General features: G+C 43.5%; 1 protein-coding gene across 1 annotated transcript; it reads left to right on the forward strand.

Annotated features, from left to right (window-relative positions):
* Window positions 1-5,237: 5,237 nt before the first annotated feature.
* On the forward strand, window positions 5,238-10,737 carry LOC136991798 (olfactory receptor 4S2-like). The gene is made up of 2 exons (XM_067295254.1): window positions 5,238-6,146; window positions 10,723-10,737. The coding sequence occupies exons 1-2, from the start codon at window positions 5,238-5,240 to the stop codon at window positions 10,735-10,737; spliced, it is 924 nt and encodes a 307-aa protein (XP_067151355.1).
* Window positions 10,738-19,036: the final 8,299 nt, after the last annotated feature.

Genomic DNA, 19,036 nt, shown 5'->3' on the forward strand with positions numbered 1-19,036 from the left:
CAAGAGAGAAATGATCAGGGGAAACTATATGCCTGAATACCAGCAGATGGCAAATTCCTGAGCTAAAAACAAGGTGTGCATCTACAAAAGGACCGATTCACAATTCAGACAGCTCGGCTATGTATCTTGCTTGATAAGGTCCTTTCATCACCACCAAACTGCATTTAACAAACTACCCATCTGTCTGACCTGATCTCATTGACTTAAGTCATGTAGGCATCTGTACCTAAGCTAGGCATATTACACCTGACCAGTCTACTTGTAGATGTGATGAATCATGTGCTGCAGGTACCCGTTTCTTACTGCTGACTCCAAGAGGATTACTAGAATGACTAATTCAGTAGAGGATTCCCACCAGTTACGGCTTATCTCTTCAAGTGCCTTTGCAGGGGTAGACCTGAGCTATATGACATAATGCAATCAGCTGCAAAATAAAATGAATCTCATGTGTACTCTTAACACCTCAAAAAGGGTGAGAAATTGCACCATCTCCTTACTGCATGCATTCTTCCCTGAAATCTCAGGTGGTTATGGGAAACAAAAGAATAATATCGAAGCAATCGAATCTGCGGCTGTGGAACTAGCTCTGTATATGATTCTAGCCAAAGATGACTAGAGACAGTTGATAACTTCAGTGGAAGTTTCTTTCTGTATTTTCACATTTGTTCAAGAAGAAAGGAAAAGGAAAAGGAAGAGGAAAGCAAAGCAAAACAAAGCAAAGCAAAGCAAAGTGAGAAGCCAGAGAAGCTGCAAAACTTACCATGCCTGTGTTTAGAGATCTAATATTTTGTGTAAGGGCTGTACAACTTTATCTCCTCAACTTCTGTCTTTCCTGGTATGTTAAAGAACATAGAATGGCTTCTGGAAAGCTTCCAAAACTTGCTTAGGAGGTGGCTGTTAGTTTATAATCCAATCCCATCTAATTTATTACTTGCTTTCGTGTGTCACAAGTGCATCTTCATGTTTCCTGCCTATGTGAGAAGTGGTTTAATAGGCTGTGTGGATGATGTGACCTGGGTGTGCTGAATGAAATTGTTTCATTTCATAGGTTCACCTTTGACTGCAGCTGCTCAGGTTAAGAAAGATGGGGCCCATCGTGACAGTGAGATTTGTCCGCCCTCAGTTATTTTGTTTAAAAGCTAGATGTCTATTTCAGACCTAATCGCATCCTAAAATCAGTTCTGAGGTAGATCAGAAGCATCTGCCTCCAGAGACATTCATTTTTTTCCGCAGAAGAGCCTAGAGTGACTAAGTCAGGGTTAAATTCGCTGACTTCCACTGGCATTAAATAGGTGACTTCCTCCCTCAGTTTCCCAGTTCGTAAATGAAGGATTTTTTGACTGACTTGGTAATTCACTGACCTCTGTTAAAACATGCAAATTCTTGCAAAGAGGCTTTATTCACTGGATTTCCAGTGATGAAATTTCTGGTGAGATAGGACTTGGAGGGTCATCAAGAGGTCACCCAGGACATCTTCTGTCCCTATAAAAACTTCATCGTAACCACTCCTGAGAGAAATGAGCCCAACCTGTCCTTAAAAGACTCCTGTGATAGGAATTCTTTACCATCCCTGGAGGATGGTGACTCTTCTTACAGCTTGAGGTTTCTTTCTTTTTTTCCTTTAATGAGGATTTCTCTTTTACATGTTTTTTGGAATACACAGAAGTTAAAAAAGGAGAGAAAATATCTAGATTACAAATGGACTGTTTTAGCATTCACAATGCTAGGAAGCCAGAGCAGTGGGCCTAATGGCCCTTTACACATGGGAAATCCATACAACTATCAGCTTGGAGTAAGGAAGAACTCCGAGAAGCGTTAGCTGCATAGGTCCATGCATATGCTTGTCCAGTTGAATACTCAGCTACTCCTTTGACTGTTATTTCTTATGGAGAAACCCTGAAATGCCTTTGTGATATCATTATAAAAGCATTGACTGACAACTGTTTCTTTAAAATATATTTACTTAAACTTTTCAGTCAAGACAGAACTCATTCTCCTCCTTTGCCCCTTTCTTTCACGGCTTGCCTTCACGAAGCCTCCACCCCTCCCTCCTCCAGCCCCAAGAGCCCTTCAGGTGGAAGATTTCCTGGGAGAGGGTTAAAGGTTGGTACTTAAATGGTTTTCTTCTCAGCCCTTTTTGCAGCTGCTGGGGTATGAAAGCATCATTCAGCACACCCAGGTCACATCATCCACACAGCCTATTAAACCACTTCTCACATAGGCAGGAAAAATCAAGATACACTTGTGACACACGAAAGCAAGTAATACATTAGATGGGACTGGATTATACACTAACAGCCACCTCCTAAGCAAGTTTTGGAAGCTTTCCAGAAGCCATTCTATGTTCTTTAAAGGTGCTGTGCTATAACACATTCATACCAGGGGAGACAGAAGTTGAGGAGATAAAGTTGTACAGCCCTTACACAAAATATTAGATCTCTAAACACAGGCATGGTAAGTTTTGCAGCTTCTCTGGCTTCTCGCTTTGCTTTGCTTTGCTTTGTTTTGCTTTGCTTTCCTTTTCCTTTTCCTTTCTTCTTGAACAAATGTGATAATACAGAAAGGAACTTCCACTGAAGTTATCAACTGTCTCTAGTTGTCTTTGGCTAGAATCATATACAGAGCTAGTTCTACAGCCGCAGATTAGATTGCTTTGAAATTATTCTTTTGTTTCCCATAACCACCCGAGATTTTAGGGAAGAATGCATGCAGTAAGGAGATGGTGCAATTTCTCACCCTTTTTAAGCACACATGAGATTCATTTTATTTTGCAGCTGATTGCATTATGTCATATAGCTCAGGTCTACCCCTGCAAAGGCACTTGAAGAGATAAGCCATAATTGGTGGCAATCCTCTACTGAATTAGTCATTCTAGTAATCCTCTTGGAGTCAACAGTAAGAAACGGGTACCGGCAGCACATGATTCATCACATCTACAAGTAGACTGGTCAGGTGTAATATGCCTAGCTTAGGTACAGATGCCTACATGACTTAAGTCAATGAGATCAGGTCAGACAGATGGGTAGTTTGTTAAATGCAGTTTGGTGGTGATGAAAGGACCTTATCAAGCAAGATACATAGCCGAGCTGTCTGAATTGTGAATCGGTCCTTTTGTAGATGCACACCTTGTTTTTAGCTCAGGAATTTGCCATCTGCTGGTATTCAGGCATATAGTTTCCCCTGATCATTTCTCTCTTGGTCGCTCCTTTCTGACTGCCTAAATATGGCCCTGCGATTGCTGTGGTATGCTTCCAGTCATGCTCTGGCTTGGATGGAGCCCAGCTATTTCTTTTCGACTGGGTACTGCACAGCCATAAAGGTGTGCTCATTTCATCCCTGTCATTTATTTTGTTGAGAAGTCTACGTCGTTGCTCAGTAGAAGGAAGAGGGGTAGAAAGGATCACGACCTGGTAAGACGAGGGAGAAACTGACCTCACGTTGTTCTTACTGATCCTTCTCCTTGTAGAAATATCTGAAAAGGAACCATCCATGTAAAGTTTACCCTTCTGCTTGAAAAACTTTCATCTAGTGTAAGTACAACTGTAAGCATAGGAAAAGTCCCTAACTTTGCCCACTTCCTCTCTCGGCTTCACTTTGTGGGTTTGAAAGTAATCTTGGCTTTTCTCAGTTTCAGTGTTTCCTGTGGATGCTTGATCCCTTTGTGCCTGCACGAGAGTTTCTGATTATGCTGCAGATGGAAGTAGTTGGTAGATAACTTGGCTTAACTGAATCATTCCACAGATTTGCTCACAGATCACCAACACAAATGAGAAGACCTGGTTGTGATGTAATTCTGCAGGACTTAAAATGGTGCATTTTAACACCAGCTGACAGGGAATGTTTTGATCCTAGAAGGAAGCCCATACAGTGGATATTTTTATTAAAAGAGTGCCTGCTTTTGGCTGACCTTAAACTCTCTGTGAAGAGTTTCAACTGGTGGTTCCCAGACTTCTTTGCCAAAGGAACTCTGGTGGTCTGGGTGCATAATGGCAAGCTAGAGACGTTACACTCTTTCTAAAGATGTAGGCTACTCATTTATTAGTGACACGTAATGCTCGATGGGTTGTAGCTGGAATACAGGGTGAACCAAAGAAGTCCCATGTTTATGCTGGAATGTGACCTTGTCTCGAATGAGAAACTGTATGGATGTAGAAATGCCTAGGGACAAGGAGCTCAGCCATAACCTAAAACAGGTGGATGGCATTACAAAAAGCTCTGAGCTACTTTCAGGGACCAAAAGGGATTATTCTCCAAAGGTCATTCTAACCTGGTGGTGCTAATTTGCTTAAGCTCCTCATAGTGAATGGAGGAAAAAAGGGTTCTGCAAAGGACCCTAATTTAGTCATTCTGAATCAGCCTATGAATCAGACTTATACTGGCTGTTGAAGGAGTTTAGTTAGATTAGCTTCATTAAGCTAAGTTAACCCTTGAAAGCATCACGCAGAGCGTATCAAAAATCACACTAGGTAAAATCAGTACAGTGCTGGGACAGAAGATCTCACAAGAGTCTTTCATTCTTCCTTCCTCTGATAGAAACAATGCTGAGAGTTAGAACAATGTGAAGTACTACATTAAGTCATATGTGCAATTTTTTTCCCCTCCGTGATAGATAACCTTCCCAGAACTCGTTTTTCAGCCTGTGACATTTCATATTTACGTTTCAAAATGTATATACACAAGAGAGTTCTTTTCTCTGCATGTGGGTACATTTCCCTTCTAAACAAGAATTCAAAGATCATGTGTACTTATAAAGCAAATCATCATTCTGAGCAATATTTCCAGGTACTCTTAAAGACACCCATTTTACAAAGATTGCTGTCAGGGACTTTGTCTCCCCTGAGGGCAAACATGCTGCATTATCTGCCTCGTAGTGCCCAAGGTGAACACTCTGGCCTTGTCCTTAGTGCATGGAAGGCTACCAGCCGTGGAGACAATCCTTCAAAATCCTGAAGGACTAGGATTAAGGAACATACCACAGAGTGCACCTATCTCTGTGCAACCAAAGCCATGGCAGAAGCTTTGTACTGTGGAGAATTAAGTAGCCGTTAAAAAAAATACATGACAGAAACTAAACACTTCATAAGCTTAATACTAATGCTGTATCTTTCTTGGTTTGTATCCACTTCCGATATAGAACTCATCATTAATAATGAAAAAATGCTGATGAATCATGTGTCTGTCTTTGTTTTCCCAGGGGTATAAGCTGTATATTGCATATTGGCACCTGACTGATCAACATGGAGAACGTAAGCAGTGTGAAGGAATTCATTCTTCTGGGCCTTTCAAAGAACCAAGGGGTGCAGAAAATATGTTTTGTGGTGTTTTTGTTCTTCTATATTGTTATTGTGGCAGGAAATCTGCTCATCGTTGTCACTGTAGTTAGCAGTCAGCGTCTGAACTCCCCCATGTATTTCTTCCTCTGCCACCTGTCCATTGCAGATCTTTGCCTCTCTTCTGTCTCAGCTCCCAAAATGATTGCTGACTTCCTTGTTGAAAAGAAAACCATTTCCTTTGGGGGTTGCATGGCACAGCTATTCATGGGACATTTCTTTGGCTGCGCTGAGATCTTCATCCTCACAGCGATGGCCTATGATCGCTACTTTGCCATATGCAGACCCCTGCACTACACCACCCTCATGACGAGGCGTGTGTGTGGCTGGATGGTGATGGGTTCATGGGTGGGGGGCTTTGTGCACTCCCTGGTGCAGACCCTCATAACCGTTAGCCTCCCTTTTTGCGGCCCCAACAAAATTGACCACTACTTCTGTGATGTCCATCCCCTACTACAACTGGCCTGTACCGACACCTATGTTGTGGGCATCATTGTCGTTGCCAATACTGGAATGATTGCTTTGGTCTCTTTCATCATCCTGGTCACGTCCTACATTGTCATTTTGTTATCCTTGAAAAGGCGAACGTCCAAAGGGCGGTACAAAGCCCTCTCCACCTGTGGGTCCCACATTACTGTGGTGATTCTCTTCTTTGGGCCGTGCACATTCATCTACATACGCCCATCCAGCAATCTCTCAGAGGACAAGAGCGTGGCTGTGTTTTACACTGTCATCACACCCATGCTGAACCCACTCATCTACACACCGAGAAATGAGGAGATGAAAAGTGCCATGAGAAAACTGTGGAATAGAAAAGTCTGGAGTGAAAAGGGTGAGGTGTAGAACTGTGGTAACATTTTCTCAGGAGCTGAGAAAATCAAGTCTCTCTCACTATAATTCCATTTTGGAAAATTTACTGAAAGCTCCCTTCTGAAGAAAAGCTTGGTTTTAGCTGTTGCAGTAATTAGGAAGACACTGAAAGTTCATGTTTTGATTGGAATGGCATTGTAAACTCTGTGACTAGCAGGGATTCCCTTTATGTTCTCTTTTTGAATAGCACAGGCGCAGGACTGGGGCTTCCAAGCACTGCTGAGACACCAGCAAATAAATAAATGAATGCTATCAAAAATATTAAAATGTATTGCAGGCAGAGCATCCCATTAGTCCGAGCTCTCCCAGGTGTAAACTTTCCGTCAGACAAACTCCATCTACTCTGCAGTCTACTCTACTAGGAAATGATGGCCCAAGGTGTCTGCAAGGCTGTTGGTCCCCTGCTGCTGGAAGCAATTGTACCAAAGGCTTCCTTCCCCTTTACTTTGGAGTAAATGCCTTCTTAGGAGTACTGCATTGTCATATGCTGAATCCATGGGTTAGCAATTACACTGCTGATATTAGATGCTGGCTGGGTCATTTGCTGATGCAGATGATATGAGGAGAAGCTTCTCCCCTTCCCATTCTAGTGCAGCTCTCTTCCTTTCTGCAGTAGTTCATCTTTCACTAATGCCCTCCTTCCTAGCCATCCCCTCTGCCCTTCATCTCGGCCTCAGATTTTGCATTTTACTGTTTAGACTAATAGAGAATCAAAGATCCAAGCGAAAGATAAATTGCTCACCGTAGGATATTGTCGCCACCAGAGAAAGCATTGGGGGGCACAATTTTATGTGTCAATGAAAAAAAAGAGTTATTCAGTAATAATTCCTGTACGCAGGATATCTCCTAGCCCAACAGGGCACATCTACAGGCCCAGGCAAAGGAAGAAACATGTATTCCAAGGGAATAGCTGGAGCAGCTACTCCTGCAGGAGGGAAGAGAAGAAATGTGAAGATGGAAGATTAAATCATCTCAGAGCCAGTCACAGCTGCCACAGGGAGTTTAGTTGTAGCAGCTAAGGTTCTCCACAAGGACGAAGGAGCCACGAGGAGCCACGGGACTCTGACTTCTACCTTGCCAGGAGGAAAAGAGCAAATCAGCTGCGTGAGGGAGAAAGACATCTGTGTAATGCACTCTGAAAGTAACTAAAGCACTTTCTTTTTTCTTCCTTCACTTCACGTTCCCTATAAACACTTGCTTGCACTTGTGTTGCACCTTAACATGGCTTAAGTGTGATTCAAGATAAGAAGGTGTTCCCTGCACAGGAGAGCGGCACATCTACAGACCAAACCGTGGGACAATGTCGCAAATGCTCTGGTTCCCCGAATGTCCTCTGCTCTATGCAGGGGGTGGCAGAGTGGGTTCCCGTTTCACAGGCATGCACCAGTACACTGCGGATGTCTCAGTGTCTTCTCCTCACCATGGTGGGTTATGTGGATGGCAGCCAGCAGGACGGAACTGGGATAAATCCTGATTCTCAAGGCTTACAGGGATAGTGTCCCTCACCCAGCATTCACACTCTGTGGACACAGCTAAAGGTGGGACCATCCCCACCTATTTGTAGCAGTCTAAATTCTTCATGCAGTGAAGGACAGTTGTCTAGCTCAGCACCACTGTCAACAGAGAGGGACAGGCACCTTCAGAGGTTGCTCTGTCTCACCCGGGGTGGGGCAGGTAGAAAGACAGATGAGGCCCACTGACCCCCTTCATACTGAAACTGCTGAGGGGTTAGGGCACACGGCCAGTTCAAGCTAAGGCTTATAATTTTAAAACTGTTTGGGTTTTTTTTTAATGTTTTGGGGAAGAACGCCATGATTTTTCTGATTTCTCTTCTGGCTGCTGGATGCTAGCAGGCAACAGCGGGACCATAGCTTATGGAAGGCGTCAACAACAACATTTGATTCCTCTACACATTGGCCCAGATTCTTATAATGACTTAATATGAGGACTAAACAGCTGCTTCTATATTTTGCATTGCCTGAGTAAAAATACCTGGCAAGTAGTGAGGCCTGACCACAAACATTTTTAAAGTCTTGAAATGATTTCCTCGTTTACTTCTTGTTTCAAACGTGTACAGACCAGATGTCTAAGTGCCAACAGTCATATAGCACAGTTCTGATATTTATTTATGCTGCAAACGTGCAATGGTAAGAGCAAGTTAATAAGAAAGAAGAAAGCATATGTGAAATATTGTCTTGGAAGGGAAAAAATATCTGACACGTGTAAGAGACATCTTTACTCAAAAAATGTTTGATTGCAAGGGCAATGTGAACACAAACTCTTGCAAATGGTCAGCCACGACATTGATTTTAAATAGAAATGTTTCCAAAAGAAGCACATAGCTAGCACTAAATGAAGTCCATTTATCTGGACAGCATTGGAAAGCAAGCAAGAAAGCAAGCAAACCCCCACACAATGTGACATGGTCTAGGTGATCACGCTCCACAGTCACCCTGTAGAGATTACTCTAATAGCTGTCCAAAATATATATTTTAGCTCCCCGTCCACTGATTCTTTCTGACAAAGAAAACTTCACATGCCTCTGCGATCTCATTGCTTCTGGTAAGCTTGTGCTTCTGCTGTGCAATTTACTTGAAATATTTCTGCCACAACTTCCCCATCTGGAGAGAGAGAGTTGTTCTTGCAGATGCTCTTGGAAGTTGTTTTTGCAGAATGAGAAATGGAGCTAGACATTCAGGCTGTCCCTTTCATCCTCTGTAGTTTTCAGCCCTGGCAGAGATGTGGACTGCTCTCGTGACACATAAGAAGCAGCTTGGAGCTGAGAGGTTTTGATGAAACTGCCTAAAGCAGTCCAAGAGGTCATCAGAGGAGAATAGCAGGCAAACTGTTGGAGACTAGCAAATATAAACTGTGCAAGTTTTCTGATCTTGCTTCTTTGTTTTGTTCAAGCATGACTATGAAATCCTGCCTTTGAAAAGAGGCATCGCTGTCGAGTGACTTTTGTGAGGTGCATTTTATGAAGTAGAAAGTACTCAATTTTTTTTACCCTTTCTTTTAATTGGTGTCTTCTTTGCTTATTTTTCAGTTATATGCCATTTCCAGAAATATCTGTCAAAAGGAAGCTTCTGGTGTTACAGAGTCAAGGAGTCAATAGGTAGCTGCAGCACTTCCTATGTACTCAATCTTAACTTGTCCCCTCTAGCTGTACACATCGTGGCAACAATGCTCTTAACACACACGCTTCGGGCCTCCCCACACTGCTTTCCCTCTGCCCATGGAGTGGCATGGAGATAGGGACAGAGACATGAAAGAATATTTCCTCTGCTGCTAAAGTTGGAGGGTGGAAGAGGCAGAAATCTCATGAGAAAGAACTGATTAACCTGTGATTGTGGAACAGGATTAAGAGCCCAAAGGACTTGCCAGTATTGTGGACATTGTTATGCAGCTCTTGCCGTCTATCTTTTCAGTGTAGAAACTGAACACTACTGATACTTGCGTACTGCACTAGAGTGCAGCAAAGGTGAATGCAAGGGTGTTGGTGAGTAAAGGAGATTCAGCAGCGGTGTATTTATTACCCCGGTGGCACCACAGGTGTGTTTATGGGGATTTCCATGCCTAGTCCAGAACTTGGCTGAGGTGTACAAAAACCTTACTGACACATCGTTAATGCAGATTATCTCCAGTATTCACCCATGTGCTGTAGGAAAGGTGGTCTGAGGAAATACAAGCCTGCTCTTTTGGAGACTGAGGTCACAACCCAGAAACTCATGAGCAATAACTGGAACCAATCCACACAAGATGTAGCCCAGTACAGCACATATAGGACAATGACTCTCCTGCTTCAGGTTTCCTGGCATGCCTTGAACATGGTCTGATTTCACTTAGGGCGCCTTAAAGACAGTTTGTGCCTAAAGGCACATCTCTGCTAAACAGACATGAGGTAGGTGTCCACTTTACCTCCTCCAGAAGGATCTACTCTGATAGTTGAAGTGATGTTAATTAGCCAGCTGCCTTGTGTCATGATGTGAACACTGATGGTTGCACAAAAATGCATGGACATTCTACCAGAGTCAGAGAGCACTAGTAAGGACTAGTTCTGTTGAATTCCTTCAGAGGGTTGAAAAAGAAGGTACGTTCACTGCCTGAGCAGAATTCCTTAGGGGATGACTAACGTGTTGAGACTCAAATCAAAACATGCACTATCCTTCGCAGTCACTTTTTCGTTTCCAAATCAACACTTCAAAAGTGGATGTTTAGGGAGCCTAGTGACTAGTCTTCCTTTTTAAAAGGGGCAAAGATCAGAAATATGAATCTGGAGGATATTTCCACCAACTCCCTCAAGCAAATAAATGGAGCTCACTATTACACACTTCAGTAATACATTCTGAGTTAGATATCAACTGTCACCCCTTGAGAGAAGCATTGACTTTGAAAGGAAACTTTCCCCAAAAGGCATAAAAGGGAATACATTGATACTGAAAATACCAGTGATCGATATGGATGTGTACTGCTAATACCGTGTTTCTAATGCCATCACAGGTGGCTTTATTCTGTGCTTCAGGTCCTGTCTACGTGACGTATATGAAGAACAAAAACAATGTGACGGAGTTTGTCTTCCAGGGACTCACACAAGATGATACATTAGCAAAAGTATGCTTCACATTCTTCTATGCCACTGTTATTCTTGGAAACCTGCTTAGCATCACCACTATACAGAACAGTCAACAGCTGGGCTCTCCCATGTACTTCTTCCTGAGCTGCTTGTCCTTTGTAGATATCAGTTACTCTACTGTCACAGTTCCCAAACTCATTTATGACCTTCTTGCTGAAAAGAAGACCATCTCTTTTGTGGGCTGCATAGCACAGCTCTTTGGGGTCCATCTCTTTGCCTGCACGGAGATGTTCATCCTCATAGCAATGGCGTATGATTGTTACACTGCTATATGCAAGCCGCTTCATTACACAAGCATTATGAACAAGCATGTGTGTGGCCGGCTGGTGGCAGCTTCGTGGGTGGGAGGCTGTGTGCACTCCCTGGTGCAGACCCTGCTGACTGCTCAGCTAGTGTTTTGTGGGCCCAATGAGATCAACCACTACTTCTGTGATGTAGACGCTTTGCTGAAGCTGGCCTGCACTGACACCTACGTGGTTGGTTGCATCGTGGTTGCCAATAGTGGTCTGATTTCCTCAGGCTCTTTGGTTGTTCTTGCTGTGTCCTACGTCATTATTTTGGTCTCTTTGAGGACACGCTCTTCCAAAGGGCGTCTCGAAGCACTCTCTACCTGCACCTCCCATATCACTGTTGCACTTCTGTTCCTTGGGCCATGCATTTTCATCTATATGCGCCCTTCCACCATCTTCTCAGCAGACAAGAGTAGAACTGAAACTAAATTCAAGGTTTCATGTAGCTCTCATCTTTCTTTGGAAATTGTCAGTCACAAGGATGTGAGGATATTGTCACCAGTCAAACCCAAGCCTTTGGGGTGCTATTGTGGCTTTTACCTTTAGACACCTTAGAGCTGTGCAAGTCTCAGGTCTAGGCTTCTCCTGGCATTAAGAGGAATAACTAGGTATTTTGAGAGGTTATGCTTTCCCACTAGCTCCTACGAGCTTCGGAGAGTGGTGTCTGCTCATGTTTCTACACAAAAAAAAGTGATGGTGGTGCTAAGCTTCCAAGAGAAGGCAAATCCTTCAGGATGGCACAGCACAAGCAGGTTTCATCTCACATATATTGGCGTGCTGACATGAGGTGCCTCAACTTGAGAGAGCTGCTGAAGACAGCAAGAGACCTTTGAGGGGACTGAGATTTATTGCATGGTAAAATAGGAGCATGAGAGGAGCAGGATGCTGCACTAGGTGTCTGCCTTACAGTGAAGGGTGACATACACTGTACTAGGCTTTCCAAGGCTCCCAGGAACACTGATGGACACAGAGGCTGTTCCCCAATGCCAGGCATTAACTCCGATTTTCATCAGTCTGTGCCAACCTGGTGTCTCTGGGAACGCTTCATTTAAAGGAGCTCTGCTAACACCTTTCCAAGGCCTTGACCTTATGTCATAGCTGAGCTTTATAATCTATCAGAGCAGCAATCCAAGCATGGTTAAATACCATAGTCAATGATGGAGCCACAATCCAGTTTAATCGTTGGGACCTTTTTCACCGCTTTATTTAGAGACTGGATGAAGTTTCATTCTTTGGCCAGTCGTCTGGTGCTTTACACTATAAAGATCTAAGGAATAGGTATCTCAGTGGAAATATGGGGATCCAATATCTCTCCATACTCCATAAGATATAACCTAATTCCTAGCTGAACCCTGAAAATTTCCCTAAAATTCTTAACAGTACTGTTCTTGATTCATTGAGTTTTCCTCAACTGTTTGCAGCAGGGAAACCCCCAAATGCCCCTAGGACCTCCTGACTCTGGGCAATGCTGTTCTACCGCAAATAGACTTACTTTAGCATTGCTGTCATGACAAGTGATTCAAGGCAGGGATTTTCCCAGATCTCCTCCTGGAACTGAGATTTGGGGAAGGGAAGAAGAGGAACAGGATTCTGGATGTTGGATCAGAAGGCTTTCTTAGAAAAGCAGACTGTAGATTTGAAGAGACAGCAGCTCTTTAACATTTTAAATTCCCTAATTTTGATTGGGTTTCTCGAGGTGGAGACTAAGGGATAGGTGAATGCAGGGCTTAGATGAATGCGGGGCTCATGAAAATCTGTTCTTTTTGATGATATTTGTCAGAAAGCATATTTAGGTTTGAGATTGTGATTCTTGTGATTGAAACATGCTGCCGGTTCTGCTGATGCTTAGCTCTAGATGTCTTTGACCATCTTAAACATCAGCGCAGAGAGAGGTGTGCAGACATGACTCATTGCTGTGCAGGGAAGCTCTTTGATGACAACCTACCTGTCTTCTTCTGGAAGAGTAGTAGTGTACATTGCTCTTCCCAGAGACCTGTAAACATACACAGGAAAATAAAATGATGCCTGTGATTTCTTCTCAAGCTATTTCCTTCCTTTGAGCTGGGAGTCCACTGAAAGAGACAATTTTGGACAACTCAGAAATCTGGTTTAAAAAGCTCACATCTCTGTTCAAGATAAGAACAACGCAACATTGATACGTGTGAAAACTGTGAACTTCACATATCTGATGATACTTAATGATGAGAAACAAGAGATAAACCTTGAGCTTCAGGCTCTGCAGCAACAGAAAGATGACAACTAGCAGCACCAAAAGGCTACATTTTCACATTCTTTTTCCTGCATTGTTGTACCGTCAGGCCAGTGGGATAATAGTGCATATAGTCCAAATGCTTTTACTACCCCGTGCATATTCTAATTTTAGCCTCACTGAGATAAATGTCTTCTGAGATAGTGATGGCCTTTAATCATCACTACTTGATCAAAATTCAAACTATAACATACTGAAGATAAGTTTTCTCCCCAGCCATGTGTCTTTGGGCAAAAATAATGATGTTTCGCAGTCATATCAGCTCTCTGTAAAATATGCTGGCAGCCGTTTGAAGAAAAGAGACTTGTAAAATCCTTCTTTAGGGTGCCATAGATGATCATAGGGACACAATCTTTGCTATAGTTATGCACAGCTTTAAGGAGAGGAAGTCAGGGGAAATAAAAGCCCTAACAGACTTGCAAAGGGAATCTGCAAGACCTCTTTCCATCCCCCTTTGACTGTAAACCTTATGCAGAGGCAGGAACCTCTCGCCTGTCTGAGATTAATTCTGTCACTTTCAGCTCAATAAAGATTTCAACTCCTTCTGCCAACTGAGGGACAGCATTTGTAAACTCAGCCAGAAGGGATGAAACATCGTTTAGCGCTAGAACACCTATCCTTAGAGCTAGCTTAGTTGAAATGATAAAAGGATTCCAAAGCCTTTCCCAACTTTCTCATCTCCCAGAAATGATTGCTCGTTTAGTCTCAAAATCACATTGATGGCAGACATGTTGTTGGTAAGTCACCATCTTATTCCGTCATTCTTTTAAGTGAAAGAACGCTGCAGCTTGATTAACTTTCAGATTATGTCCAATGTCCTTAAAATAACTACCGGTTCACTCAGTTGCCTCAAGTGGATTGCTGATATGTGGAGATGAAAAGCAGGAATAAGGTCTTGTTGCTTCACAATGGTAGCAAAATTCGAAGTCAATCTTTTCTGCATTTCTGTAGTTTTTTCATGTTTCCAGGCAGAAGGGGAAAAAGGAGGTAGTAATGAGTGACAGAAGAGGGGGATTTAACAGGAGAGGGACAGTTACTTTCCCTAGTGTTTGGGGGGCAAAAACACAGGTGTCTCCTCTCCAAGATTTCCTTTGCAGAACTTCAGGTTCTGTGTGTTGCACTGGAAGAGGCTACTCCTTTCAAATACTGAAGATATAGCAGAAGTGGCCATAAATTCAAATCACATTTCTTTTCTCCTCTTGAATATCTCTGAAAGCTTTTTCTCATCTTCACAGACTGGTGTTTTTCCTACATGAGCAAACGTTCCTAATAGAACAGAGAACTGCAATTCTGTGCCATGCACTCCTCAGGCAGGAGTCCTGTTTGTGCTTGGAACTTGCACGTTAAAAGTCAGGATTCCTCCAGCTTTCAGCAGCAGAGGAACAGAGTCTTTCAGGATAGAAGTTGCAGATACAACCAGTTAAAAGTCCACCTAAAAGCACTTCTAACAATTAAGTACCTTTCTGAATCTCACCCTTGGAAGCTGATCAAATCTTCCTTGGAAGTCCTACTCTTTGTACCAAGGTTTTGATAAATTCTCCCCAAACAAAGTTCTCTTTCTAACAAGTCTGCTGAAGTTTCTCTAATATGACCTAAAACTCTCCTCAGAGCATCCTTCACCTCCTTATTCCTTAGGCTGTAGCTGATAAGATTCAGCACTGCAGTCACCACTGTAGAGAACAGAGAGGCCCATTTATATCAGTCCAATGAGTAGCTGGATGTTGGGCTACCGCACATGAAAACGGTGCTCCCATAAAACAAGAAGAGAGCTCTCAGATGGGAAGCACAGGTGGAGAAGGCTTTGCATCTGCGCTTGGAGGAGTGGATCCTCAGGGTGGTGGAGATGAGGTAGATGGAGGAGATGAGAATTGCCAGAGATGTGAAGATGCCACGAAACACACCAAAAATGTGAAGTACCGTCTCTTTGCTATAGGTGTCAGAGCATGAAAGCTGGATCCTAGGGGGATGTCACAGAAATAATGACTGATAACACCAAAGTCACAGAAAGAGAATGTGAAGGTGGAGATAGTTTGCGCAAGTGCATGGACAAAGCCAATGAAACAGGAGATGATTACCATCTGTGTACAGGCTTTTGAGGACATGACAGTTGCATAAAGGAGAGGGTTACAGAGAGCCACATGCAGTCATATGCCATTACTGCCAGCAGGAGACACACAACACTAGCCATGAGGAGACAAGTGAATAGCTGTGCCACACAGGCACTGACTGAAGTGGCTCTCCTCACTGCTGAAGAGTTCACCAGCAACCTTGGGGAGCTAGCTGAGGAGTAACAGAAATCCACGGAAGCCAAGTTACTGAGGGAAAGGTACACAGTGTGTGAAGCCGGGGGATCAACCTTCATCTACATGATCATTCCAAGATTCCCTATTAATGTGCTTAAAAAAAGCGGGTTACCTTCACCTCTTGGCTTTCTGTTAGTCCAGAGAGGTTAAACTCAATGGCCACACAGTGACTCCTCTCAGGCATGTTGCTAGCACACTCATGTTATCTCCCGACAAGAAACTGGTTCAACACCTAGAAGTGATGGGAAACTGGCAACACACAATGGATTGTCTCAGTAGCCACAAGGAAGTATGGAGCATTTTCATCACAGCTTCTGACTAGACTTCTTTAATTACGCATTGAAATGACTTGTGATACAAGGGAGTACTGTTGCTATTTTTCAGGTGAGATAAGAAAGCGCAGAAAGATAAAATAATTTATTCAAAAGGCAAGAGCAGCACTACAATGGTTTTCGTGTGCCCTCTTTCTCCTTTTTTAAGGAAAAAAGTCTGCTTTTCTTGAGGACGTCTATGGAGCACTCTTCTCCCCTCACTCGTGGCCACGGTTGGGTGTACAGTATCGTCCAAATGGCCCACTCCAAGGGCAATGGCCTGCTTGTTCCTGAAATCATTCTAGTTCAGACATCATTCTTTCTGTATTGCAATCACCAATACATTTTTTGCCTATTAGCTAACTCCCCCGGGCATTGGTAGTAGGGTAGTTAGAGCTCAGTATGGGCCACAAAGTCCATTAATGGGACAAAGCAGCCCCTGTTCAGCCTTGCTGAAATAGGAATATAATGGTTAGGCTGCAGCTGTGCCAACTTGCTAAGACCTGCCTTAATTACATGGACCTCCACCAGCCTGACCTTTGGGACTGCAACTTGTAAACATACAAATAACAAATCCACATCCTGGCAGAAGAAAGTAAGAGTTTCCTCTCTTGAAAGAAATGGTGCCACGCACTAAATGGCAACAGCAGCAGGAAAACCCAGCTTTGCATCTTCCCAAAGAGGAGGAGATACCACCAGATCCTCCAGGTTTGGCTGAGAAAGGATTTCTCATTTGCTTGCATCCCTGTTGTCAAGGAAAAGTGGCCATCTTCTGCTCAGGAATAAATTGGGAAGAGTCACCAAATGAAATACTTTCCATTTAGAGGGGGAAAAATCTCATGCTAAAAGGGAAGGAATCCTGAACAAGAAGGGAATCAGTCATCCCTGTAAAGGTTCTACCAGCTTCACCTCACATGAAAAATTGTTGTTAATCTATTGGAGGTTAGCAGTAACCTGGCTGACGCTCTCAAAGCGGAGTTCTTATCACGTGGGTGACTGAATGGAGGTTTCAGTTCTTGCTGAGGTCTGTTTCTAGCACAGGCTTCAAGGTATTGCATATGTACAAAACTATTTTCTTACTGACCTGTTTCATCCAGAAAGGCAAGAGTAGATACTGTAAATACCAAGCCAGTTTATTCCCCCCTTGAGCCAAGTCTTCAGAAGTACTTGCCCATTTCAAGAAGCAGACAGCAGGATTAAAACCAGCCTATAATGGTTAGGTACACAGTTTAAGTGAGCAAAATGCTTACCCTGCTTAGGTGCACAGAAGACCAGACTGCCTTTACACACTGAGTTATCTTTGCATAGCTGGCTGTTGTTTATCTCCAACCTACCCAACCTTTTCTGCCCTAAAGCACAGCAACTAGCCCAGTTAATTCTCAGAAAAGGGCTTCAATGAGCTTGCTATCAACAGGTTGCTCTCTTCCATGGACTACTTGGGAAACTGAAGGAGGAAATTTCCCTCTCCTGCCCCAACGTGAGTGATCAAACACTGGATTAGGTGCAAATTTGTACAATCTCCATCTGTGCTGACGTTTAAAATTCAGCTGGATCGGGCCGGAGCAATCTGATCTGACTGAACCTGCTCTGAGGAGGAGGTTGGACTTGATGATCTCCAGAAATCCTTCCCAACCTAAATGACTCTATGAGTCTATCTGCAGATTGAAAACGATCTTTTTGATCTCTAAAATGAAGAAATAGGCCTACCCTCCTTGCATGAAGGTGTGAGATATTTTATGCCATATTGTTCCCAGAAATAAACTCTTATTTCAAAAGCTACAAACATTTCATGTACCTTCGTAAGAGTGAGTAGCTTCCTTCTTCACTTCAAAGACATCTTACTGAAACAAATCAGAAGATTTATCTAAATAGAAAAACTTTAGGACTCCACACTTGCAGTAGAGCCCCTCCCTGCTCCAGATAAATGCCCAGATAAATGTTCTTTGCTTCGATGTTTGCAGAACTACGCAATTCAGTACTGCCTTTGGAGCAACAGCTCATTCTTTTCCCTATATGTTGCAGCTGACCTGCAGCCTGGGCGTTGTGAAACATTAGTGGAGTGACACGCTGAGAAACAACTTCAGTATGAAATGTGATATTCTAAATGTGATATTCTAACACTCAGCTTGCCGCTTCAGAATTCTTTCTTCAGAAAAATGGTGTTACTGAAGTACTTGGTGTATTTATGACTCTCGATGCAGTTTAATGTCTGTAAATTAGATCTCCTGCAAGACACCAGGCCTTAATTAGGAGTCTCAGCAGGTGCACTGTAATGAAGAATCTTTCTGTGAATTAATTTCCCCTACCCTTGGTTAGGGGTCTAGTCAACATCTATTCTGGGCTCCTCCTGTAGACAAAGGAAGCAATATCACCTTCAAAGGACAATTCATCCCATCTTAAGATAAGTGTGATAAGCAGAATGGATCACAGAATCACAGAATCGCTGAGGTTGGAAGGGACCTCTGGAGATCATCTAGTCCAACCCCCTGCCCAAGCAGGGTCACCTAGAGCACGTTGCACAGGATCGCGTCCAGGCGGGTTTTTTATATCTCCAGAGAAGCAGACTCCACAACCTCTCTGGGCAACCTGTTCCAGTGCTCTGTCACCCTCACAGTGAAGAAGTTTTTCCTCATGTTCAGATGGAAGTGTCTGTGTTTCAGTTTGTGCCCATTGCCTCGCGTCCTGTTGCTGGGCACCACTGAAAAGAGTCTGGCTCCATCCTCTCGACACCCTCCCTTCAGACACTTGTACACGTTAATAAGATCTCCTCTCAGCCTTCTCTTCTCCAAGCTAAACAGGCCCAGCTCTCTCAGCCTTTCCTCATAAGAGAGATGTTCCAGTCCCCTAATCATCTTTGTAGCCCTTCGCTGGACTTGCTCCAGTAGTGCCACATCCCTCTTGTACTGGGGAGCCCAGAACTGGACGCAGTACTCTAGATGTGACCTCACCAGGGCTGAGGAGAGGGGGAGAATCACCTCCCTCGACCTGCTGGCAACACTCTTCCTCATGCACCCCAGCATACCATTGGCC

This window comes from Apteryx mantelli, chromosome 4, assembly GCF_036417845.1.
Source record: "Apteryx mantelli isolate bAptMan1 chromosome 4, bAptMan1.hap1, whole genome shotgun sequence".
NCBI lineage: Eukaryota > Metazoa > Chordata > Aves > Apterygiformes > Apterygidae > Apteryx > Apteryx mantelli.

Excerpts from the sequence above, each read along its gene's own strand:
- LOC136991798 (XM_067295254.1), top strand. The coding sequence starts at position 5,238 with ATGGAGAACGTAAGCAGTGTGAAGGAATTCATTCTTCTGGGCCTTTCA.